At 39.7% G+C, this 25,640-nt stretch overlaps 3 protein-coding genes across 5 annotated transcripts in view; all 3 read right to left on the bottom strand.

The window, feature by feature from the left end:
- Positions 1-211: 211 nt before the first annotated feature.
- On the bottom strand, positions 212-9,570 carry mief2 (mitochondrial elongation factor 2). The gene is made up of 8 exons (XM_067585182.1): positions 9,391-9,570; positions 5,815-5,974; positions 4,914-5,079; positions 4,709-4,797; positions 3,441-3,617; positions 3,155-3,318; positions 2,482-2,634; positions 212-1,641 (listed from the first exon to the last, which is right to left on the bottom strand). Exons 2-8 carry the CDS (start codon positions 5,950-5,952, stop codon positions 1,140-1,142), a joined length of 1,389 nt encoding a protein of 462 aa, XP_067441283.1. The 5' UTR covers positions 5,953-5,974; positions 9,391-9,570; the 3' UTR covers positions 212-1,139.
- A 2,319-nt stretch (positions 9,571-11,889) lies between these two features.
- Positions 11,890-17,104, bottom strand: alkbh5 (alkB homolog 5, RNA demethylase). Of its 3 annotated transcripts, none has more exons than XM_067585174.1 (5): positions 16,936-17,104; positions 15,731-16,489; positions 15,565-15,645; positions 15,358-15,474; positions 11,890-13,392 (listed from the first exon to the last, which is right to left on the bottom strand). In XM_067585174.1, exons 2-5 carry the CDS (start codon positions 16,447-16,449, stop codon positions 13,233-13,235), a joined length of 1,077 nt encoding a protein of 358 aa, XP_067441275.1. In that variant the 5' UTR covers positions 16,450-16,489; positions 16,936-17,104; the 3' UTR covers positions 11,890-13,232. The 3 variants fall into 3 exon arrangements, with proteins under 3 accessions (XP_067441275.1, XP_067441276.1, XP_067441274.1); XM_067585175.1 differs by having other exon boundaries at positions 15,731-16,485; XM_067585173.1 differs by having other exon boundaries at positions 15,731-17,104.
- Positions 17,105-19,166: 2,062 nt separating this feature from the next.
- myo15ab (myosin XVAb) overlaps positions 19,167-25,640 on the bottom strand; it is a 52,920-nt gene continuing 46,446 nt past the window's right edge. Inside the window, exons 69-76 of the mRNA XM_067585172.1 lie at positions 24,658-24,735; positions 24,466-24,562; positions 23,940-24,100; positions 23,726-23,859; positions 21,955-22,088; positions 20,196-20,329; positions 19,924-20,064; positions 19,167-19,827 (exon numbers count right to left, since the gene is read on the bottom strand). Of these exons, the coding sequence (XP_067441273.1) occupies positions 19,726-19,827; positions 19,924-20,064; positions 20,196-20,329; positions 21,955-22,088; positions 23,726-23,859; positions 23,940-24,100; positions 24,466-24,562; positions 24,658-24,735 (981 nt within the window). The 3' untranslated portion in view covers positions 19,167-19,725. The remainder of the gene's footprint in view (positions 19,828-19,923; positions 20,065-20,195; positions 20,330-21,954; positions 22,089-23,725; positions 23,860-23,939; positions 24,101-24,465; positions 24,563-24,657; positions 24,736-25,640) is intronic.

Below are 25,640 nucleotides of genomic sequence, written 5' to 3'. Positions count from 1 at the left end.
GGACTATCAGCTGATGTTAACAGCCAACTAAATGTCACAAGACCTAGTTACAAAAAGTTCAAACAGTTTCTAATGTGACAAAGTTGCATGACTCTGTTAATGATTACACACTGCAACTGATGAACCAAGCTGCATAAAAAAAAAAAAAAAAAAGTACCTTTGAGACAACTGATTTTAATAAAGATAGAAAAGAAATGTCGGGGCAACCGGGTCAGAATCTAAATAAGTGCTTTAATTCAGTTTGCAGTTTCACTGTTCAATCACAGAAAATCAATTTTTCTTTCACTCAGCAAAGAAAACACAACCGATGATGCCCACAACATTCATACCGTATTTAAAAGCAACTGCATAAAATTATTAGGCAACTTTAACCATAGTTTAAAGGGCTAATTTACCCCAATAAGATTGGCAACAGACTGAACACTTAACACTATGAACAAAAATACTGCACACTTCAACCTCCAGTATGATAAAATATACATGTCGAGTTGAATAAGTTCAACTCTGGCAGACTGAGTCGTCTAATAAGTGCAGCGAAACCCAGCAGGTCGTTATTATTCTGCATAGTTAGAATATTTAAAGATTTAGGAAAATGATGCAGAGCACACGCTATCAGTTGAAGAACAGAAATAATATATTAATCTGTATTCCTCCTCTGCTGACGACAGATGTGCTGAACTGTATGTATGCGTCCGCGTTGACCCTTCATTGTCTCCCAAACTAAAAACACTCATGTGAAACACAATCACACACAAACTTCAATGCAGACTTGGCTCTGGTGTGTTATGATCAGGCACATCCCGAAAGCATCGTTTCAAACATCTTGATTAACACGTCCTCGGCTCCCTCCCTTGGCACTTTTCCTTTCATCACGGTCGTTTGTTTTAGCTTGATTGTCACTTTCACATCTGCGGTCTCCTTGTATTCTTCTCCTCATCCTGCCCGGTGTCGACGTCAGTCCATGGTGCCTGCCATTTTGTCATTGCAACTGTACCCTGTTTGTTTGCATCAAAGCAAGACGGAGGAGCTAAACAAGGAGAGGAGGCTTTGTCTTGAACCGAACATCATGAATGATAAAAGAATATTCCTTTGATCTGTGTGTGTCAGAGCTTGAGATATGTGAAGTGTTGTTGTGGGTGTTATATAAACAGTATTTCAGGCTCTGACACAGCACAATAGAGCATGAAGCCCATCTGGTCCACCTGGTCCTCTGACAAGCCGCTCAGCAGATTGACAGCCGGCTTGAAGTAACTGTGCAACGCCTCTTGCTCGAGGTAGCCAATCAGCTCTGTGATACACTGCTGGAATCGCACGTCCAGGCTGCTCTCGGACCAGTCGCTCTCACTGTCGCTGAGGTGCAGGATGAGGTTGGCCAGCGGGGCGGCTTCGAGCGGTCGCAGAGCGGGGTTCAGCCTGCACACCGCCTTGAGGATTTTAAGCGTGAGTCTGCGGTTGCCGCCGTCGGAGGCGTCGAGCTGAGCCAGACGCTGAGTCTCCCACGGGTAGAGAGAGAGGTGCCAGGCGTTGATCCAGGGAGAGGTGAGCTCAGGCTGGGCGGTCAGAGCCACATCCCCCTCCCTCAGCAGAGGCAACACGGAGATGAAGAGTGGCTGACTGCTGTCTGCCTTTTCTTTTTCAGGCCTGAGGGATCATAACAGGGGAAAAAAATGAAGTTTAAGCCTGTATTAATTCATAGTTTGGGGCAGCTTAGTTTGCCCTTTTACACATTCATATACAGAGTAACATCAGCCTTCATTTGAATCATGTTTCTGACCAGCTGATGAATGGAAGAGTAATTTTCACTCTACATTTAGCTCTGTATCAGTGTCCACCAACTCCTGAGAAAAATATTTGTCTTTTTAGCCACTAAATGCTCCACTGTGTTCACCAGCTAGTTGATAACTTTGTCAGTCTGCTGTTTGGCTGCCAGTGTGAAGTGGGTTTATCAGAACTTATTCACTGAAAACTGATGCCTGCTGTGGCCAAAAACATTGCTGATGAGAGTGCTGCGAGTGAACTAAAACAGTAAAGTTCCGGGTCCTAAAAACCAAAACAATGAGCTGAAAGACACTAAAAAGCTCTGTAGATCTGAAAGGAACTACTGAGTCAGGTGATAATTGTATGTTCATCACTACAAGTGACACCTTTCACATTTCATGTGGTCACTTGAATCATTATTCACATAAAAATATCTATTTGTGCAGCTTTAAGCAGAACGTTTTACTTTTAGCATCTTGTATACACGGGTTTTGAAGCATTTTCATCTAATTGCCTTTTTGAAACATTTACATGCAAGACAAAATTTTACAACAGATAAAAGGACGACAGATATATTAACAAAGAGAGAAATTCAGGTTGTAACATTATGTAGTTTGGTTTAAAAAGACAAATTAACTGTGGGGTTAATCAAACACTTCGTTCATAGTTGAAGCACATTTTCAACACAAAGAGCAAAGCATCATTTTAAGCATAAACACACACCGTATCTCAAGTCGAAGGTCTGGTCCTCCCAGTACAGGTCTAACGAGACAGTCCAAAGTGCCGCTGATGGACGGCCAGTTAATCGTTTCCATGACAGCTTTATTGAACATGTTCACAACAGCTTCTGCGGACAAATAACCGCCCACCAGATACCTACAAGACACAAGGAGAGACAGCTTTTAAAAAATGGCTCAATGTTTTGGGTATTTGTGTTACACGTTTAGCCATGATGCCTATTACTGCTGCTTCTATGTTATTTACAAAGGCTGATGTAAAAGCCTTGTGTAGGTAGTATAAACCTTTGTGCTTACGTTGACGAATTCTGTTGCTCGATGATGATGTAAAAATAAAATCAGTGAGCTACTAGAGGTCACCTATTATATTAGATCTATCAGTGTGATTCAGTTTTAATAAAATAAATAAATAGAAATTGATAAATGCAGCTTTAAAGCATTTTAAAGGATCCTGTCTGTGATGTAACTGTAAAACAAAACTTTTATAACTAAAAGAACAACAATTCCTCCAACAATCACTTCTGCAAAAACACCTCTGTGGCCAATTATCAGTAATAATCTGCTAGTAAAACCAACTGACCTGTTTTATTTATAGAGATGCAAACACTAAAATGTGGTATTTCCCTGCGCAATCAAAAGTATTTTCTGTGTGTGATCACCTGTCCCAGTAGCTGCGTCCTCTGGGAAAATATTCTAAATTGACTCGTCGGACCATCCAGTGCAGTGGGTGTGTGAGCAGTGTTTCCTCTCCTGGGATGAGACGCCACAGAGAATCTTCCAGTTGTAGGGGCACCAGAAGACACGCATGGTCCGCACTGACCACCTAAACACACACACATACACACATACATGAACCCAGGTGGCATTCATCTAACACCTTGCTGAGGTGTCCTGTAAAAGTGTCTTATCAGCTCTGAGGAAAATGCATTTTGTACTTGTGAGTACCTGCAGGTCATCCAGAAGAGAACCTCCGAGGTTCATCTCACCCAGGGGCATGTCAGGATGACGGCTGTGCATAAAGCCCTGGATCTCAGTGCAGATGTCCAGAGCCAAAGACTGAGCCCTCTGGACCTCATGTGGAGCTAGAGCCGCCCTCGTGTGATAGTACTGCTGCAGACGATCCTAAACACAGTTTATACAGTTTAATACCGTTTCCTTTACTCATATTTTTCAGTGATAGGGAGCATGATGAGCTCAGAAAGTCTTGAAAAATCAAGTTTCTGTTCAGGTGGACAGGTTCTGTACTACATTCATGTATGTACATCCTTCAGAGAGCCTCAGGAACTGTGCTGGTAAGATAACAACCCAAAACAAGAAGTGAATAAAAGTCTTTTACACTTGCACTGGGAATACATGCAGTAGTCTCTTGTGTAATACAATATTCAAAGTCATTTTGTGTCTCTACAAAGACTTGAGAGCTGTGACAGGAAGATGTTTTGCCTGTTAAGTTGCAGCAAGGAGAAAAACTAGTTAACAAAAGAGGAACAATGCCAAGTGTATTCTGTTGCTGCTGTTAAAGAAGAATTTGCAGAGGTTACCCGATCTTCAGGGTGCCCTTTCTAGGCGAGTGGTTTTACATTCCTGAAGGGAGTTAAAACTTTAAAACTCCTCCTGCTGACACAAAATTACAGCATCAACAGTTATATATATATATATATACACCGTTACACAATTCCCGTTATACAGCTTCAACTGTTCCCACAGTATTATTTGCAAATGCAACGTGCCAGCTATGAAGAATTTGAATACGAAGATGTGAGGCTGTGCATAAGAAGACACAGTTGCTCAACTTTTTAAATGGCAAATCACATTTTTTTTAAAATCACTTCCCAGGACCACTCATGTGTTTGTAATGTATGGGACTTCACCGCTCTGCTAACATTTACTGAACAAATTATTCAATGAATTCACACACTTTCTGCTTCTGTGGATGTTCTGCATACTAACCTGAAAGTGTGTTCATGCTTGGTTGACTTCCTCTATACAGCCAGTGCACAAGCTCACGATGTAGTTTCATTATGCAGGGCTCTTGGGGGCTCTGTGCAGCTTAACCAGTGCATAACAATGTGTATCCCTTAAGCACTGCACTTTACAAAACATGTTACGCATGAATAAATGAATGAGCCAACACCAAGGAGAGCGCTTACAGCAGCTGCAAAGACTGAATTCATAAAGCCCTTCAAGAGTTCAGAGGTGAAATGTCAAGAGTGTACCTGCAGACTGACGACACACAGCTGGAGCCTCTTGGATTTTGACTCGGGTTTAGGCTGCACCTCCGTCTGAGGTTGTTGGCACAGGTCAGCTGATTGAGAAAAAGGTTTAAAACAGCTGTCAAGTAACATCAGCGGGCTGCATACTGTGAATATTTGTGTCAGTCATTCGTCTGAACACTTTCTGTTGCTCAGACGTAGCCGATACCTTTCTGTTGTTTGGCCGCCTTGGCGACGTGTTTCATCACGACGCCCTCTATGCCCTTCTTGATCAGCGTGGGGGAAGCAGAGACTAAACTCAACTCCTCCCAGCTCTCAGCCATCTTCTGCTCCACCTTTTCATCGTCAGCCGCTCGGCCCGCGCGCTCTATCAGCTAAACACCCATCGTCACGGACGAGGAAAGCAAACACAGATAAAACACCGTCAGTATACAGAGTGTATTCACTGTCGCAACCTGCAGACAGAATTTAGAGGTAACCTCGGCCTCAACAGGAGGAAGATCAGGACTATTGTGAAGGTTTTGCATGTTTAAGGCCTACAGATATTTTACATTAGTGCAGACAATTTTCTTAAAGGATGCTAGAGATTTTAGACTAAATTCATTCATACCACTAACATACCGTACTGTATTTGTTAGTATTTTGTTGCCTTCTTTGGTTTTGTCTGTGTTACGTTACTGTTGTGTTTTCTTATAGCAAGGGAGTTCTTAATTGGAGACGTCTGTTAATTGACTACATTATCTTTGATTTTAGAATCAGCAGCCAAACAGCAATCAATCAGTTTAATGCAAAACAATAAAAACAGAATGATCCTTTTCACTAAACTATATTTGCCTGTTTGTTTTTGTTTTGATGTTATTGTCTGAAAACATATGTTGGGAATATGATCAGGCTATTTTATTTATTTATCACTGCGGGACAACTCAACATATAACTCATACTACCACTCTGAGTGTTGCTGCATGTTGCTAGTGCTTTTCAGATTTCATGGAGAATCTTTATGGCACTTTATCTCAAGTCAGAACTTTTTTTTTTTGCAGTAATTTATGCCTTCATGGTGCATATGAACGACCCACTGATGTGACACTAACAACCTCAAAAGCACTCACCCGTTTCACCGCCAACGTAGCGATGCCTAGCATGGCAGCTCCGCCGACTCCCAGAACCAGCCGGGCATTAGACAGCAGGAAGTCAATCACCATGGCGATGCCATCCTCTCCCCGCCTCCGACTGCCCTGGAAGTTCATCGCTTCCTTTTTTGTGGTTAGCCTTGGGAAGGGAAAGTGACTATGTTTAGAGGAGCAGAAAGTAACAACACATGACTGTCAGGTAGATGGGAAACTAACTCGACCTGCAGTTTTCTCTTCTTCTTGAAATCTTGTATACAACTGCGCTTATACATGAATGTTTTAACGTTAGAATCATCCATGAGATGAACTGAACGCAGCATTTCTATTATAATTAAAAACAGCATATGAATTCAACATATCAGTATTAAAAATATGTGCAGATGGGTGACAAATTAAAGGAAAATTTGAATAAATAAGTAGAGAAACATAACAAAAGGCAGATGCTTCCAAACGGGACACGATGTGAATCACTTGCCGAGGAACTTCACAGTCACCACATCTCAACCCAACTGAACATCTACGGGAGACTTTGTTGCACAGTGCTCTCCGCCACCATCATCAAAACACCAAATGAGGGACTATCTTTTAGAAGAATGGTGTTCATTTTTCCAGTAGAGTCCCTGTCAAGAAGTACTGAAGCTGTTCTGGAGGCCCAACACCTTACTAAGTCTCTTTATTTGGGGTTTTTTCCTTTAATTTGTCACCTCTGTACGTCTGTAGTTTGAATTTGCACCGGCAAGGAGCCACAGAGCTTTACTCATGATGACATAACATCTTTTAATCTTCCTTAAAACGCCCTTTTCAGTTAGAGAATTACTGACTGTGTCATGCATGTAAAACTGCGTTACGTTAACGTTGATATTACTGAATTATGGAGAAACAGTTTTGTTTTTCTGAGTGTCGATTGCAGGGCTAAGTGCAGTTGTTGGTGCGATATGGTGAATAAAATGAACGGAAGACCTCATTAGCACCTTTTGTTTTGAGCGTCTAAACACTTTGCTGCTGTCTGTCACTTGCTTTAAACACAATTGCACGGTGTCATATTTTAGACCTTTAACAACCACAATGAATCTTGTTTGACAGGAAGCTCACAGAAAAAGCAGACGTGCGTTTGACTTTTAAGAGGAGAATTGGAAACTATGCTGTTAAGTTTGTTTCTCTTGGGAGTTGAAAGTATGGTTCGTGAAGAGACATTTAGATCTGTTGTATGAGGAAAAGTAAAGGTGTAATTAATAACATTAATGGCCGGTTCTGTTCCTTTGTAGTTTCATTAATCATTTCCAGTGAGCCACATGGAATTCAGTCGTTAATGTTATTAATTACAGCTGTGATTTTCCTGTAGAGATATATCAAAATGCCTGCCAAGACAAAGAGCAGTTGGTGGAGCAGCTGCCTGTCTGATTATAAAGCCGGTGATCAAAGACAGTAGGAAGAAAGTATGTTTCTCAAAACTAAAGCCATCAGTAAGGTTATCATTGATGGGGAACGATATTTTAATTTGGTCCGAGTTGGAAAACAGCGAGCCGATCCTTTCAAGTGCGGTTATTTCTAGAGAGAGAGATACGTGCAGTACATGACCATAATAAATAAGCTTTTAGTTTGTACAATACTAAAACACTATCATATTTAGCTCCTGGCACCTGAGATCTAGAAATAGTCACAGATCACTCGAGGCCATTTCAACCGAGTGCACGTCTCTCTCTCTCCTTGCCAGATGTACATGGTCCCGAGAATGGAGATATGCTCTATTTTTAGACCCAATACATGCCTGAGTCACACCGGCTGGGTCAAATATATAACAACCTTTCTAGTCAAGTTACAGTAGAACAAATGTCCGCAGCACATAGAGTACTGAGGTGACGCTTTCAACATTAGAGCAGAGTTCAGTTTTCTTTTAGTTACATGACCCTCAGACCAAGTGAAGGACATCTGATATTAACAAAAGTTACCTAACCCTGGTTGAGCTGATGCAAACACATCAGTCTGGAGCAACTGATAAACATATAGATTAGTCATAGTGGTATTGACCAATATGTTGTGTTGTAGCAGCAGGGCATTAAAAAAAAAAAAAAAGACTGGAACAATGATGCTTCCAAAATATAGTTTATCATGCAATTTTAGTATAATATACTAAATATACAGAATATATACAAACTATTGTTTCACTGTGAGCGAGGGGACAAGCAGCCTAACGTTAATAGCTGGGTAGAAATGAGCGAAGTGATCTTACATGGGATAAAGGAAGTGAAATGAGAGTTTTTGTTTGTATTGCTTCTTTTTGTGTTTGTGTGATAGTGACAAAAGGTGGCAGCACTGCTGTACAGAAACAGTGAGTTGTTGGCATAAACAGGAGCACCGTGTTCTCCCACAAGGTTCCTAAACCAGTGGTGAAAAGTAACTGAGTACATTTACTCATTTTATGTTACTTTGTACTTCCACTCCACTACATTTAAGAGGAAAATATTGTACTTTTTACTCCACCACATTCATTTGGCAGCTTTAGTTACTTTTCAGATGAAAATTTGACACAATGGATGATATAACAAGCTTTTAAAATACAACACATTGTTGTATGTGGAACCACAAAGATGAAACCAGTGGTTTCCAACCTTTTTGTCTTTTGACATCTTACATAAAGCAGTGTGTAGTCGGGGTCACATTTCAGATGTCTATGAGTTGTTAACAGCTCCACCAAATAGTGATTCTTCCCTCTAAACTTCTCATATGGTTTAATGTCAATAAGTGTTAAAATGATTCAATATTTCACCAAAAATCAAAATTTATAGGAAAAGTCTAAAAACTGTATCAACACTTTTTTTCTTCTTCTTTCCTCTCCCATTAATCATCTCAAGACCCCTCAGATGCACCTGGTGACCCTTTGGAGAGGCGAGACCCCTAGGTTGGTAACCACTGGACTTAACTAGCTAACTGTATATAAAGTAGTTCAAACTAGCTCCACCTCCAGCAGCTACAACAATAACATGCTGATGCTTCAATATTAATAATCTAATGATGTCATATATAATAATATATCAGTCAAAGGGACCAAAACACTACTTTTACTGCAATACTTTCAGTACATTTTGCTGCTCACACTTATTTACTTTTACATAAGTAGGATTTTTCATGCAGGACTTTTACTTGTAATGGAGTTTTTTTTTTCCATTGGTATTGGTACTTCTACTTAAATAAAGGATATGAATACTTCTTCCACCACTGAAAGCGGAACTGTTAGACAGCAGTGACACTTTATCATCCTCCAAATCATAACTGCTGATTATTTATAATAATAACACTGGTTACATATAGCCTGCACTGTGTGGATGTAACGCCTGAGATTGCTTACAGTAACAGTCTTCGCTGGTAACATTTCACGACAAATGCCCATCTAAGGTAGTTACATGGCAAATAAACCGACTAAACAGGCCATTTTTTAAGTGTTTTTCACGTATAAGCATGAAGAGAAGCAGAAAACGTATTAACGGCTGCCAACTGCTGCTAACAGCTAACCAACAGCTAGTTAGTTAGCGCCACTCTACTGTTAAACATACTCACCACTCAGCGCGGAGAGAAAGATAAGAATCTGACCCCAAACCATTAGCGTTTGTTAAAATACGTGTGTCGATGACAACAAAGCCTTTTTGCAATCGTTCGCGACCATCTTGGGGTAAATATAGCTCAGCCTGCTAGCTAACAGCTGTCTGTCAATTTCTTCTTCGGCGGTTAGCAGTCGACGTCGAGGTGCAGCAGCGCCCCCAGGAGGACCTCCGGTACAGCAGCTGTAACGCAAAGGACGGATTCACACATTTTTCAAGTCTGTCTTAAAACAACAGTCAGGTACCTATATGAACATTGAAAGAGACTTTCCTCTTTATAATCATTCCTCCTGTTCATACTGGTTATTCAATGTGCTTTAAATGTAAGTGATGGGGGCCCAAAATCCACTGTGCGTCCAAACAGTCATTTTGGGCAAAAATGCATTTAAAAGTTTATCTGACGCTTATATGAGGCTTCAGCAGTCTGAGTTATTTATATCATGTGGATATCTGCCTGTCTGTTTCCTCACACAGTGTTTCACTGTTGAGCTGCGGTGGAAGTATAGTAACAAGAAGAGGGACTTTGGCACTAAAAAGGCTGTAACGTTGAAAGATATCTACTTGATTTGACTAATTTGGACGAATTAAGCTTCATATTAGCTTCAGATAAACTTTTAAATACATTTTTGCACAGAAGAAGGTTTGTGGATTTTGTCCTCCATCACTTACATTATAAGTGCATTATGAAGGGATCTTCTAATGGTCAGTATGAACAGGAGGAATTATTACAGCAAGAAAAACCAGTTTCACTGTTCATTTGGGCACCTGATTGTTGTATTAGACAGACTTGAAAAAATGTGAACTGTCCTTTAAGTAAACATATAAAAGTATTAGTTGCAAAATTTATCTAATGTATTAAAAGTAAAAGTACCCCTTAATGCAAAATGGCCTCATTCAGTGTTATAGTTATTGTATAATGTGTACAGATACACAGCACAGTGCCTGTAAAACATATTCACCACTTTAGGAATTTGTTTTATCTTAAAACATTGAATAAAAAAGAATTTAATATGGATTTTTATCAATAATCCATCAACAGATCTCAACAAAGTAATCTAAATTAATTAAATATAAAGAATACAAAATACATCATCTGTTTTATATGTAAAATATTGACCTGTGAAATAAATGTAATGTAATGAAAAGTACAAAAATGCAGAGGAGTGGAATTATAAAGTAGCATAAAATGGAAATACTCAAGTAAAGTAAAAGTACCTCAAAACTTGAATAACTTGAATAAATGAACTTAGTTGCATTCCTCCACTGTAGCTCTTTTGGTGTTTTCCATCATGTCACATGATCTTCATCAGCAGACGGACTTTGACCACATTCCCCCTTGTGTTTCCCCAGACAAACAGTGTGTCCAAGCGGAGCACAAAGAGGTAATTCTACACTAAAAGAGTAACTGTGGAGCATTATTTAATTTGTCTACATCAACCTGCTGAAGCCTCATAATAACTAAATCCATAGTCTTCATTTGGAGCAAAAATGTATTTAAACATCTATATGAGGCTTTAGCCATCTGAGTTAGTCAAATAAAGTGGATATCTGTCACATTTACAGTCTTTTTAGTAGGGACTTGATTTGATTAATTTGGACAGCTAAAGTTGCCTTTGATTGTACAGTTGAAAAGATCAAAGCACAGATACATTGAACATATGCTGTGAATTATGTGTGAATTATAAATACTAGTTTCTGTAAATATCCAGGACGCATAACAAATACACCAAATGAGTAAATATCAGAGTACAGAAATTTAATTGGAAAGGCCCAAACAGAGAGTCTTCTCCACTTATGTGAAGATAAACTCTTCATTGATGTGATCATAGAAACTTTCTACAAGAATGACAATACATTCAGACTTTATTCACTGAGCCTCAGCCGAAGTTGAATTTCAATTCTTAGCAAATACATGAAAACTGAGACTTTTCATTCAGTGAAAATAGATGCGTGTCAAAACCCTGTAGTTGTGAAACCCTCTCAGGAATCATTCCTACCAGGGTGGGCGAAGAACCCTGAACGCAGTGATTCAGGGGACAAAACATGGAATCGTATACTGTCTTTGTTTCAGATGTTTTCGAGTTGTTGTTGGATTCTTGTTTCTCAAATGAGATAATTTATTGGAAAATGTATTTAAGTAGTAAATTAAGATAAAACCTAGAAACAAATCTGATACTGTGGCCAATCAATTGCTTTCTCCTTTATAACTTGTCAAAAACATGTCCAAAAAATGCCTCATACTGCAAACAAGTTATGCTGTTCAGGTGAAGTCATTGCCTTCTTTTTTAAAGATATTTATGATGGTCAGAAAACCTGATTGGCTCCTTAATTAACGTGAAAGTAAACACAGCTCTTCCTGGCAATCAAAGGCACACTCCAGTTTGTTGTTCCCTGTCCTGGTGCTTGAGCAGCCAGCTTGACTGAGGGACAACGCTGCTTTAATGAATGGCAGGCCAACTCTGTGGAAACAATTTCAGCTTTATTTCATCCAGCCGGCGCCTTTTTTTAGCCAGAAAATGTGACCACTGAATCCCATGAAACCACCTCATTTGCTACCACTGTGTCCACAAAGTTAAGTGTCCCATTCACTGTCAGAAGAACTCCAGGATTTTTGCCTCTTTCAGACTCCAATGTCAGCCCTTATATTTAACTTTTAGTGACATGTTAAAGATCACTGCTAACAACTCTAGCAGACCCTCAGAAAACAGCAAACTTCATCTTCAATTACACTGTCTTTAGAAAGTAATTTCTTCTCTGAACCAAGGTTATTTTTGTTCATGTGTAATTCCAGACTAACATAGCAGTCAGCTAACATGTACCTCTGCCAACTGTGGCTGACAGGAAGCAAGAAAACTAATTTATGTGTTGACTTAGCAAACGCAAGGACAAATGCATGTGGAAATTGAGTTTCTTCTCTGGAAATTAAGACCCAAATTAAACAAGACACAATAGGAGTGATTTTGCTCAAAATTAAGTTTCAAACTGACCCAAATGTCAATTTAAAGGAGGAAAAATTAGATTTAATACAGAACAGCAATAACATGGCCTGTCACTCAGGTAAAGCAACTTTATAGACTGAAACGGGAGTGTAAAACAAGGCCTGAGTTTTTTTTTCATCACTCCGTAACGCATCAGTTTAGTTGATACACCATTTTGTGACCTCAACCTAGATGAGCAACACGGCTGAATCAAACCATAGCACAGAAAGCATGGCCGCACATCTGCCGGTTGTTGCAACATAAACTGCGATAGGGAGGCGAACATGAACAAACAGCAAAGATCTGCGATGGCACAGTAAAGGTTTGGATCAGAAATGTAGGTGTGAAAAAACTAAAGGTGTCTTTCTGCATAAAAGTTCCCCCAATCAAAGACTATACAAACGTATTGTACATTATAACAAGTTAGATTACAGCTCATCTTTCCTTTTGTACAAGTCCATACATACATCTTTCTTTTAGCTCTTAAGGTCTGTACATCTTGGTTACAAAAAATACATGCCATTTTGAAGTATCTATGAACATAGAAACAATAAATGTTTAATTCAAGGTAATTGAACAGTTTAACAACAGAGCTTAACTGGAATAAGTAACTCGAGGATCTTTAATGTGCAGCAGAGACGCCAGCTTCGTCTGCCAGAAACAAATATACACTCAAACTGATTCAGACTCAAATCAAAATGCAGACGACCTGCTCCTTGTGCCAGACTAAAACTGGAGCGAAAAAAAATGATGGATGATACAATATTGAATTACATAAAAGAAATGGTATATTTATATGTGTACACGTGTGTGTGAAAAGTTCTCAATGACGTCTCATTTTGACTTTACGTCCTGAACTCTCCCGATGTTTGTCGTAATCCTGTCCTCGGTTCCAGTAGTTCTCTGAGCTGATGCTGTGACGACGTTGGCGGGAAATTGACGGATGTCTGTTCTCTTCTTTGTCCATCTCTAGAACCCTCGGCCTGGAGGAGGGGAAAGAGAGAGAAGCCACATCAGTTTTTTATTATCATTAATCACATGCTGGTTGATTGTACGATACCTCGTTATTTTACTATTTATGAGACACCTGCTCAAATGTCGACACAGGAGGCGTTTCAGCTGTGTTTATCAGCTGACTCACGCACGCTTGTGTGTGAACTAGAGCAGCAACAATTAGTCAATCGTCAGAAAATGAATTGGCAACTATTTTGATAATTGATTAGTCATTTAGGTCAGAAATGCCAAATATTTGATGGTTTCAGGTTCTCAAATTTGAGGATTTAGAGCTTCTCTGTCTTACATTATAATACTCTGAATATCTTTGGTTTTGGACTTTTGGTTGGACAAAACAAGACATTTATTGATGTCATCTTGGGCTGTAAGAAACTGTAATGTACTTTTTTTTTTTTTTTTAGTCTTTTGACATTTTATAGACCAAACAATTAGTTGATTAGTCGAGCAAATAATTGGGTAATTAAATCAATAATCACAATAATCGTTAGTTGCAGCTCTAGTGTGAACAGATACGGTTCTATTGTAAACAATGCAGCTGTCTACACAGGCTGCCTGACGGTTCCCTTTACACTTTACACTCGCACTTTTACACACAACTGCAATAAGAAGTCCCTCAAGTCTGCTTCCTTCAAATCTATGTGCACAGCTACAGTTATTGTGTATTGGGCTCCGAGCACTGCTAAAAGACGAGTGACCTACACTCAGTATTGTACCTGAATGCACCCTGAGTTGACATAGATGGAGGACCAGAGCTGCTGCTTTCACTACGCAGCCTGTGTAGACACTATCTCCTTTGCATGAATGGGTCTTAGGCTGCATTCAGACTGAAAACAGCCCTGCATAAAAACAATGCTGGTGTTAATTTTGACAAGTTTAACTACTCAAAAGAAACGCCATACTTGCGACACATGCATGGGCATGTGAGAGGACTGTATGGCTCATAAATTTATCTGCAATTTGTGTGTGACAATCACTTTTGAGTCACTGGCACCATTTGCGACCTGCGTGTAAGCAGTGCTCGCTAATCACTTCTGCAATAACCCCTGCAAAGTTATCACGGCTGCAACGGTTTTATCTTTTGTTTAAATGATGGCGGGATAAACAGCAGAAACACAGTGTTCATGTTATACAATGTAATCCACCGGGAATGTGTGTTTGCATGCATATGATTGGCCAAGTCAGCGCCTTGCCGGTGTGACATTGCATTGTGTTGCAGTAAAAGTTGAGCCTGGTTCAACTTTTTTCTGGACGACGTGCGTTGTTTTGCTGGAGCTCTCAGCGTTGGCATCTCCGCTACGTCAATGCACTGCCCCCATTCAAATGAATGAGAGGGCTGATGTCGGTCTGTACGCCGCCATAGAGGTCTTCACGGAGCTTTAAGGTTTGTAGCGAGAGACCCTAACTGGGCTGTGTCCAAGTTATATTCAGTCTAATTGTGAGCCATTGTATTGCTGTGGGTCTGAGGTCTGTATGTCAACATGTTTTAAGTGGGCATTGTGACTATGAAATATGATCCAGGAAGCACGACTAGAGTGATAAATCCACGAGTTTGAAGGCTTATCAGCATTACAATGTTATGAGGAAGGATTTTACTGCTCTGGAAAGATATCAGGGCAGCAAACATTTCATCTTTTGTCAAGGTGATAACCAGGTCAACAGTAGTGATACAGAGTGTGAACGTGATAGCGCAGGGAAAAAAAAAGACATGTAAGTGTATTATTTTTACCACAGCTGCTTGTTAACTTTAAAACACTGCAGAAAACCCTGTATGTGTCTGGCTTGACTTTTGGATCAGGTTCAACTATTTTCATACCCGTTTCGGACCGGTTCCCTTTTAAATTGGGTCTGTTTCTTTAAATGTATTTTATTTACATTGGGTAGGTTTTCCACACGTCATGAACACCTCTAGTGTGTCTGTATGTGGCAGTGTATACCTGTGAGCGGCATCAGGGTCTGCTTTGCGATGAGAGCGTTTGGCTTTCAGAGGAGCCGGTCTCTCTGCAGGAGACGAGCTTAAAGCGCTGTCCAGTCGGGGAGCGTCAGGTCTAGTCCTGGCAAACAGGAAGGAGCAAGAAACACATGAATCAAGACAAGCTTTCATTGAAGATTATAGTTTCCTTACTGATTGTCTGTTGACTCACTTCCTAAGGATGATAACTGCACGCCTCTCTTTAATGTCCTGGGGGCGGATGCAATGAGTGATGTCATCTGCTGCGTAGCCACTGAGAAAGAGAGATGTGTTAACAACAACTTCATCTCTCAAAACAATAACTCAATCAATGCATGACAGCAAATACAGGCAGTCACCTGAGTACTGTGACACTCCCTCTCCTCACAGGCAGGACAAACACCGGCTCTGACACCCGGATGGGCTTGAACTGGAAGCGGCAGCCGAAGCAGAGAGCGCTGTCACTGAAGAAGGACACTGAGACGATGGGCCGTGCAAAGATGTGCAGAGGATCCACATGTGACACAATGCAGCCACCTGGTTGATAATCATTGATGACTGCACTGTTTACAAACCCTTCTGGGATCACTCCACTGGACACCAGCCGCTTGATCACCAGCTCGTGCACCCAGCTCGGAATCTCATCCACCTCTCCTTTACGGTACAGCCGCTCCTGGCCCGGTCCACGCTTCTCCAGCTGGGCTCCATAAGTGTACCCCTCCCCAAAGAAGTACTTGTTGCGGAGGGGCGCCCTGTCCACAGTGTGCTCACGGTACAGTCCAGCCTCTCCACTGGTGACCACCTCGTCGATCTTCTCCTCGATGCGGGCGCACTCCTCCGGGGTGAAGATGTTCTTCTGCAGGATGCTGCTCTTCACCCGGTCGGCCTCCTGCTCCCGGAGCTCCGAGCTGTCATCGCTGTGCTCACAGTCGTCATCGTCGGACTCCCGATACTTGCGTTTTCCACCTTTCCCGCTGCCGTTACTCGTGCCGTCCACGTATTTATTCTTGTACTCGTCTCTGTGTGGAGTCATGGATTTCAGCTTCTCCCTCAGGTCAGAGTATCCGCTGGCTGCCATGTCAGCCAAAACAAAACGACGTGTGTGGTTGAGCTCCTAGCTAACAGAAAACATGTATCAGCGCTGCATTTCAGCACCGGTTTAAATGTGTCTAGTTAATGTGAACGGACTAGACGTCAAAACGAGTCTTTAATGATGGATATCAGCAGTATCAGGGGGCCCTCTCTCACTCACTCACAGCAGTGTCCAGCGTTCAGAAGTGGCTAACATTAGCTATTTGCAGCTGCGCATTGAAACAGCGCTGTGGTGCCAAACCAAACAAGCGGCAGTCGTTATTCCCGGGCGGTTATGTTCGCTTATAAACAAACGGAGCTGTGATATAAAAGCTGCGTCGACACAACAACACGCTCAGCCAGCGGAGAGGCTAACGGTAGCTAGCCGAGCTGCTAGTTAGCGTCACTAGCCTGGCTTGGTCTGTCCGTCGCCGCCTGGAAATACCGACAAACCGCGCAGCAACATTTCACATGTCACCGCGAAATAACAAACCTCGGGGCTCCGGAGACGTTTCCGCTTAGGTCCGAGAGTCCAGGAAAAACATTGTCATACTCGTTCAAAGTAACTGCGCTCAGTTTACAAAACCACCACGACCCGTCTCCAAGAAAAGGGCTGAAAATAAACTCGTGTAACCTGTCCGAGATCTGCGCATGCTCAGTGGCGACCTGCCAGTTTGGGGAGAGACTGTCACGTGGCCTGGAGAATCCATTTTGGGATCCTCCTGCTAATTTAGTCCCACTAACCTTTTATTTACCTACTTTAAATATGTGTTTAAATGGATTTGTTGATGTTTATTATAATGTTGTTCACAGTGTTGATGTCTTAATATTAAAATAAAAATAATAATGATAACAAGACTGCACTGATTTGTCTGTGATTTGTTCAAAACACTAATCAAAACTGTCAAAACATCAAATCAAACAAAACATTTTTATGATCCTTTTCACTTATGTAAACGTATTTGAGTATCCTGAAAAGCACTCCATAAATAAAATTTATTATTATTATTATACTTATTATTATTATTATTACTATTATAAGGATACTTAAAGAGCTCCTCCAGCCATGTTTTAAGATTTATATAAAATACTCTACTTTGAATAATAATTTGTGTCTGATATGTTTTTTCCACAAACAAAAGCTCAATTATCTTGTTAAAATCCTTAAAATTACATCTACTCCTTCTCCCTCATTTAAAATTCCAGAAACCATGAATATACAAATATACAGTACAATTCAAAAGTTTGGACATTCACTTGAATGATGGTGTCCAAACTTTGACTGGTTACTGTATTTCATTTCAGAAGTTTAACTGTTGGACACAAAATGTCTCCCACTTCACTCCACAAGTCCATTTTCAATGCACTGGAGGCTCCACGTTTCAACACACTTGTGTCAGTTGCATACCGGACCAGGACTGGCATCCAAACTATTTGTGATGTCACAAATCATGATCGGAGGCCCCTTAAAATTGGATTTTGAATGAGCACAGAGGAACTTTCCACTTTCAGCAGATGAAAGTGAAAACAGCCTTCTATTGTCTATAAAAAAAACATATTAAAAGCAAAAAAAATGTATTTATTTTATGAATATCTCCCCACTATGGAGATGAATAGAGCAAATATTATTTATACATGTTTTATAAGATTTGCAAATGTAATCAAGGTTTCATGAAGTGAAAAAAAAACATCTGAATATTTGTGCACATTTAAGAAAAAATAAATCGATGCATAAATTTACCGCCAGATATGTTGTGAGTACTGGTGAATGTCTCATCCTGTAGATACAAACCCACACAGACACACAGATTTCTTTTGTGCTATTTTTCCTTGAAAAGAGGAAGGATTTGTAAATATTATAAAACACATATTAGTAATGTTGCCAATAATAATGCACTATTTTCTCTCCATAACCCACCCACTATTTGGTCCAGCTGTTGTACACTGAAATATTTGTAGTACTTTTATTATTATTTATTACTGTGCCTACATATTGAGATTTTGATGAGTCGATCAACTGATTAGTCGATTAACTGAAATAATTTTCAGTTTGCTTATCTAATCTAATTTTAAGTCATTTATCAAGCAAAAAGTTATTAACATGTGAGGATTTGCTGTTTTTCTGTTTTTATATAATTTAATACTTTTGAGTGTTGGACTGTTGATCAGACAAAACAAGCAATTTGAAGATGTTTATTTAAGCCCAGATTGGCCCATTTTTTAGGGGATTTTAATCTATAGATTCATGAGTCATAAAAAAGTGCCAATCACAATTTCCCCAAACCCAAGTTGACACATTCATGCATTTTTGTCTGACCAACAACACAAAATCCAAAGATATCCAGTTAAATATCACAGACGATGAAGAAAACCAGCAGTCTGACAAGCTACAAGAACTTCATTTTTATGGATTATTTTATAATAAAAAAAGTTGCAGATGCTTAATCTGCAAATCTTTAAAACTCCAGCATTTTTCAATATTTTCAGTCTTTTTTTTTTTAGATTAAGCAATTAATCGATTAATTGACAAAAAAGATCAATAATGAAAATAATTGTTACTTTCACTACTTTCACACTTTGTACTAAATTAAATGTCTTGTTGATTTTTATTTTATTGTTGAAACTATAAAAACATTTAGTTCTGTCATTTTATACCGATACTTGTGGATCCCAAACAAGTTTATCATCTTTGAATCATTTTGACAAATAAGTGATGAAGTGCTCTTTATTTTGATAAAATATTCTTTACAAAATAACCACATTGGTGCATGAACATTTGTTGAAAATGATAATAGTTTACAGTAACATGTCAAGTTTAACAGTCAACAGTATAAATAAAAAAATAAAAAAACATGTTGCTCATCAGTTATAAAACTTGGGCACAGGCCTGCGAAGCTCCCTCACTGTTCATTAACAGCTTCTATACAAATAAAACATCTTCAATGTTTCAACAATTAAAACTACAGCAGCAAGTGCAAATATTAATAAATGTCAACCTGAAACGAAATCTCAATTAACGTTGACTTGTATTTGTCTCCGGGCTGCACTGTGTTCAGTTATTGCAGTATAACAATTAATTAACAGAGGTACGTGTATGCATTCACATATTATATTAGTGCGTGTGTGTGTGTGTGTGTGTGTGTGTGTGTGTGTGTGAGAGCTACACACAACAAACACCCGGAGGTAAGAAGAGGTAGGCTATTAATTTAGGGTTTTCTTTACATGTGTGTCTGAATGTGTTCATACAAGTGTGTGTGCGTGATTGTTTGTCATTTAGCATGTGTTATAACATGGTGATTTCGCTCGGAGGCAGGGTGAGCCTCTTCTCCCGCACCGACATCATGTTTTCCACCTGCATGGCGATGACTCGACACAACTCCAGGCCCTGCGGACAAACGCCACCAGCATGAGCGTGAAGACCGCAACAGTAGCACTGACAAATGATCTCTGAAGTGTGTCCATGTCTGTGTTTACACAATACCTGCTCAAGCTGCAGCTGAATGACCCGCTGTGTGTTCATGTCCCCCAGGGTGAGGTCTACGTACGGGTAACTCGTTCCAGCGGTGGGCCTCTGAGTGCGGCTGGATTGCACCTCCACCAGGGGGACCACTGTCATTAGTTCCTGCACCACAGAGACTACACATTTTAACACACTAGTGCCCACTAAAGAACATATGTGACTCTAGTTGTGGGTTCATGTTTCAGTCACGATCAGCATATCGGAGCCTTGTGAATGTCTGTGTCGTTACTTACGTGTGTATTTTTGTGCAAGAAGTGGAGACCATGTTGATTGACAGCAACAATACAGGGGGCGTAGAAGGTGGTGGAGCTGCTGCTGTGGATGTAGAAGAACGACGAGCCGAACATGGGGAATGCGCTGACCAACCCTGCACACACACACACACACACACACACACACACACACACACACACACACAATTTAACAAGACTGAGCACATATTGTCACTTTTTTATTATTAGAGAGAAGGAGTTGCATGAATAGGAAATAGAAAAACCCTGACATTATCAGAGGGGACTCTCAAACTTTTACATGTCAGGTTCAGTTTCCTCATCATGAGGATAACTGCACAATGTGTGAAGACAGTTGTATAATGTTTTCTGTGGATCTGAAGGAGCTTTGTTGAGTCAAAACACAATTACCCTGCTGTGTCATCAGAGTTATCTCTAGCTTGGGTTTGGAGACAGGCAGTCTGCGTTACAAACTGAGGGCATGGAGTTTAAAAAAAACTTGGGCGTTTACCAGGCAGGCACAAGGGTCTAGTGAAAAACGCTGCATTATGGGAAATGTAGGATCCAGTGTCTCTGAGACTTGACCTCAACTAGGAACTCAAAGTCAAGAAATCTTTGCCTCTGCTGCTTTGAGTTTGAGTGTTTTCCTTTGTTTAATGTCTGTCATAATGGAAGTGCAAAACTAAAACACCGGAGTGCTCTTGCTGAACTACTGTAAATAATCTCTGTATTATGACAATATCCTTAAAAAGTGCAAATGTACACATCAGTTAAAGCATTTCCGGCCTTCAGAACAATCGAACGAATTCCAGGATACAGGGCCTGCTGGTAGCTGCAGATTGAATCTGGTGAGGAGGACCATGTTATAAGGTCAAAAGCCCCAGAACAAGTGAAGTCAACATGGATTAGAAGTCCTAAAGAGGCTCAGTATCATGGAAAGTTTGAACATCTACAGTTAGATGTCAATGAACCAACTACATCTGCTGATGAGGACTCTGTGATACAGTTGAAAGCTGCAGAACAAGCGAGTACGAGGACCTGGAGTTCAGCTTAATACAGAATATCATAAAGACATATGACATATCATAAAATCTGAACCAACTGTTTTGTAATAAATATCTCACCAAAAATATGTGCAAAAGCTTTTCTCCAATTTTCAAATTATATGTGAAATCTGGTGACTATATTGTATTGTTTGTATACAAGGCCTTTACTTAGTTGTTCTTGAGGTATGTTTTGTTTAATTTAAGAAGGTGTTAGGGTTGGGCAATACGATAATAAATACTGTGACACAATATACATTTGCCGACCAGCAGAGATCTTGCTTTACAGCTTATATTATGGTAACTATTCCTTTAATATTTGTTGTTGAATTGGGCTATTGTGGGCAAATTTGTGAATCAATGAACAGGAACGTTTCATGACTATATTATACTTTGATTTGTCAGGTATTTAATTTGCTTGATGAGCCAAAAACTCCCATTACTGTCTAGATAATTTATCTACATTCAGCTTTTTCCTGAAATTTCAAACAGGAAATTAAATTATTTTCCTGAAAATATATCGAATCACAATATCTATCAATGTCAAGATTTAAAATTACATGTACTGATACAGGATTTTATCCATATCGTCCACTTGTAGAAGTTGCAGTTGTTACACATGTAGAGAAAATATAATTATATCTCAAAACTGACCAGTTTAGTCAAAATCATAGTTATTACCTGAAGTGCTTCCCCCTATATATGAAAAGGGATCTTACCCAGAAACTGTGCTCTGGCCTGGTGTGGGCTCAGGGTCTGCACTTGCTGCATGTGCTGTGTCACCATGGTAACCCACTGCTGCGGTGGCTGCTTTTTGAACAGAGGTGTGGCGATATACTCTGACAGTTCATGTCTGGGGGGAGAGAGGAGGAGGGGGGAGCAGAAACAGAGTCTCAGATAAACAGAAGTCTGCTTCACTCAGTGATTTCCAACTTTTCTCAAAATGATTTTCCACAACTCAGTGAGCTGTTCCGTAAGTCTGTCGGCTCTATGTGTGTGGGAGGAAAGAGGGAGTGATAACAACAGTAAGAGCAAGAAACGACAACAGAGTTTTACCAGTAGAGAAAGATAAGAGACTCTTGCTCCTTAAATATAACTATTAGTGAGTGAACTGGATTCTGGTCTTTTCAACAACAAGCTTGTCCCTGAATGTTGAACTTCAGAGCTAATTGGTAAATCTAAAGCTCACTGAAGCTCCAGTGCAGCTGTCTTGGTCTTGATTTGTTGTCATGTTGTCTGAGTTTAGAAAAACATCCACAGAGGAAAAAACTATGCTCATTTCACCAATATATTTTGGACATGTGAAATATTTAAATCATATTGGATTGGTGTTAAAAGAGAAATAAGTTATGAAACTGGAATTGATTTTGTTTAATTCATCCTGAAATAATGGATGGATAATGGAATAAAATTATATTTACTGAGAATATTGAGAACAACTGCTTTAAAGGATAGGTTCACGATTTTTCAAGTCTGTCAGGTGTCTGTATGAACATTGAAAGAGGTTTTTCTTGCTGTAATCATCCCTCCTGTTTATACTGGCTATTAAAAGATCTTCAAATGTGCTTTCAATGTAAGTGATGGAGGCCAAAATCTGTGCAATGCATTTAAAGGTTATATGAAGCTTCAGCAGTCTGAGTTAGTCATATCAAGCGTATATCTGCCACATTTACAGTCCTTTTAGCATCAGATTCCCTCTTTGTGTGTCCCTGTTGAGCTGTGGTGGAAGTATAGTAACAAAAAGAGGGACTTTGCACTAAAAACACTGTAACGCTGAAAGATATCTACTTGATTTGACTAAGTTGGATGGTTGAAGCTTCATATTAGCTTCAGATAAACCTTTAAATAAATCTTTGCACAGATTGAAGGCTGCAGGCTTTGGCCTCATCACTTACATTGTCAGTACATTATGAAGGGATCCTTTGATGGTCAGTATGAAGAGGAGGAATGATTAAGGCAAGAAAAATGTTCATTTGGGCACCTAACTAGTGTTTTAAGACAGACTTGAAAAATTGTGAACCCGTCCTTTAAGTGTAATTACGAGAAACTGGAGGCAAAAGGGAAACACAAGTAAAGACAAATGGGGAGGACTGGTGGAGAAAATTAAAAACGTGGAGAAAATTTGAGGCAGTGTTGACTGTAGTTAATCAAAATGGGCTAAACGGCCGTGCTGTGCAAATAGAAATCATTAAGAGACTGGAAGAATTCTGTGGGTGAATGTGTGTATTTATGTAAGTGCATACAGTATATGTATATGTGTGTTTAATACACTGTATGTATGTACAAATCTATTTTTCTTCATGTATTTAGGTAAATCCTCACTGTATTAAGGACTTACCTTTTTCTTTTTTTCACTTTTCTTGTTTTATTTTATCACATTTTTTTATTTTTAGGATTAGAGTTTGCTCTACTGCACACACAACTGTAAAAACGTGATGAACTGGTGTTAAACCAGCGATGATATGATTGATAAAGTTATTGTTTTCTCACATGCTGGGGATGAAGATGATGTCTTTGGCTCTGTGCTGCAAAGCTGCCAGTTTGGAGATCTGGTGGAACTGTTGATCGCTCACTTTTCCGTGTGGAAGGACATTTAACAGTCCTTTACGGTAGTCCGGCAGGATCTGATGTACACACACAAACACAGTTACATACACAAACACACACATGTAAGTAACACTGTGTGAAACAGCACCTGTCGTACCTGGTTATAGTGCATGGCCACACAAAGCTCATTCTCAAACTTGAGCGGTTGAGTCCAGACGACCCGTCTGAACCAGAAGCTGTAGTTGGTGTCGACTAACTCCGCCTCTGTCGCCACATCCAAGATGTACTCGTTTTTGTTCAGAGGTCGCACATTCTGACCTGGATGCACACACACACACATGGATTTATTACAAATAGATAAAGCATTTTTAAGACAAACCTAAATTACTGGATTAGTGAATCTAGCATCAGATATTAAAAAAATTAATGTTGCAATCCAACACAAACTATTAACCCTGAAACCTGTTAATACATGTAAAGCCACCTATAGTGAGAGCTGCTGTGCCTCTGAACAGCAACTAGAGAGCAGTCTGATATGTAATCTGTGAGTGTATCTGCTTCACTGACAATGACAAAGTGATTGCTTCCCTGCACTAATGCAAAGTTTAATGCGTGTGAGACAGAGAGCGAGAAGGAGAGAGCGTGTGCATGAGGAAGAAGATTACACACATGTATGAACACACCTCGATTGGTGACTAAAAATATGGCGTATTCTTCCATAGCCTCCAGTCTGTGTAACGCCATCTCATAACACAGTTCCTCAATCACCTCCAAAGCAACCTGAAAAACAACAATATCAACACACACACGTTAAGTGCATTGCAGCCTCCTCATCCTCATAGACACTGGTGGTGGTTGAATGACTGAACACTTACAGAACACGTTTTGATTTTCACGTGACGTTCGATGCCTCCAGGAAACAGAAACAGCTGACGTTTCGAACTGCGTCCCGCCTGAGAAAGTAAAAATACACACTTGTATTTATATATACTGTACACACACACGGGCATGTCGGACTGCGGCTGATTTTTCCAGGATATTAACACACTTAAACCCATATAAATAGTGGTGGAAAGTAAATTGACTCAAGTGCTGCTACTTGTGCTTTACCAAAGTATTTCCATTTTATGCTACTTTACACTTTTACTCCAATAGATTTGAAAGGTTTTTTTTTTAACTCCTCTACATCTGACATCATTAGTTACTATGTACTTTTCATAATAATATTCTACATACAAATTATATTACCAGGCTACAATTTTTTTTATGAATTAAATTGTCCCAAAATAATGTATAGTAGTCAGAATAAAAGGTTATATTCTGTATCTTTATTACGGTGAACAAATTCCATGAAAAGATAAAACCAGCCATTGTTTATTCTGTCTCCCAATGCCTTCCGACTGTCCAACCCTGTCTCTGGCTCTCAGCCCCAAGCTCACTGGTTCCCACTGAAGACATTAATCTTTACAAACCGGTCACAAATATATAGTTTCATATTTTTTAAATAGATTTCCTAAAACAGCCGGACACTGTAGTTTTTACTTCAAACAGGAGTAAATAGAGCATTTGTTGGGGGAATATTGGGTAATATTTTCAGGCTGCAGTGTCCATTATGAAGTTAATGAAGAAACATGTTACCCAGGGCAACAGTAAGGCTGATTAATTGTTTTTAATAGTTTTTGGAGTGGAGCTCTTTTGCACAGAGGAAAATGCTGAATCAGGCTCTGGCCACACAGACAACACTTGTTAGAATAATCAGTTCATTGTTGGTTTTGTTCTCCTCGTGAGATTTGTTGACAATATGAAAAATAACATCAACTTTATCCTTCAAAATGAACTCCAATTTGACCAGCTACCA

This window comes from Thunnus thynnus, chromosome 3 (genome assembly GCF_963924715.1).
Source record: "Thunnus thynnus chromosome 3, fThuThy2.1, whole genome shotgun sequence".
Taxonomy (NCBI): domain Eukaryota; kingdom Metazoa; phylum Chordata; class Actinopteri; order Scombriformes; family Scombridae; genus Thunnus; species Thunnus thynnus.
The sequence above is the reverse complement of the archived record's forward strand: the minus strand, read 5'-3'. Positions and strand labels throughout refer to the sequence as shown.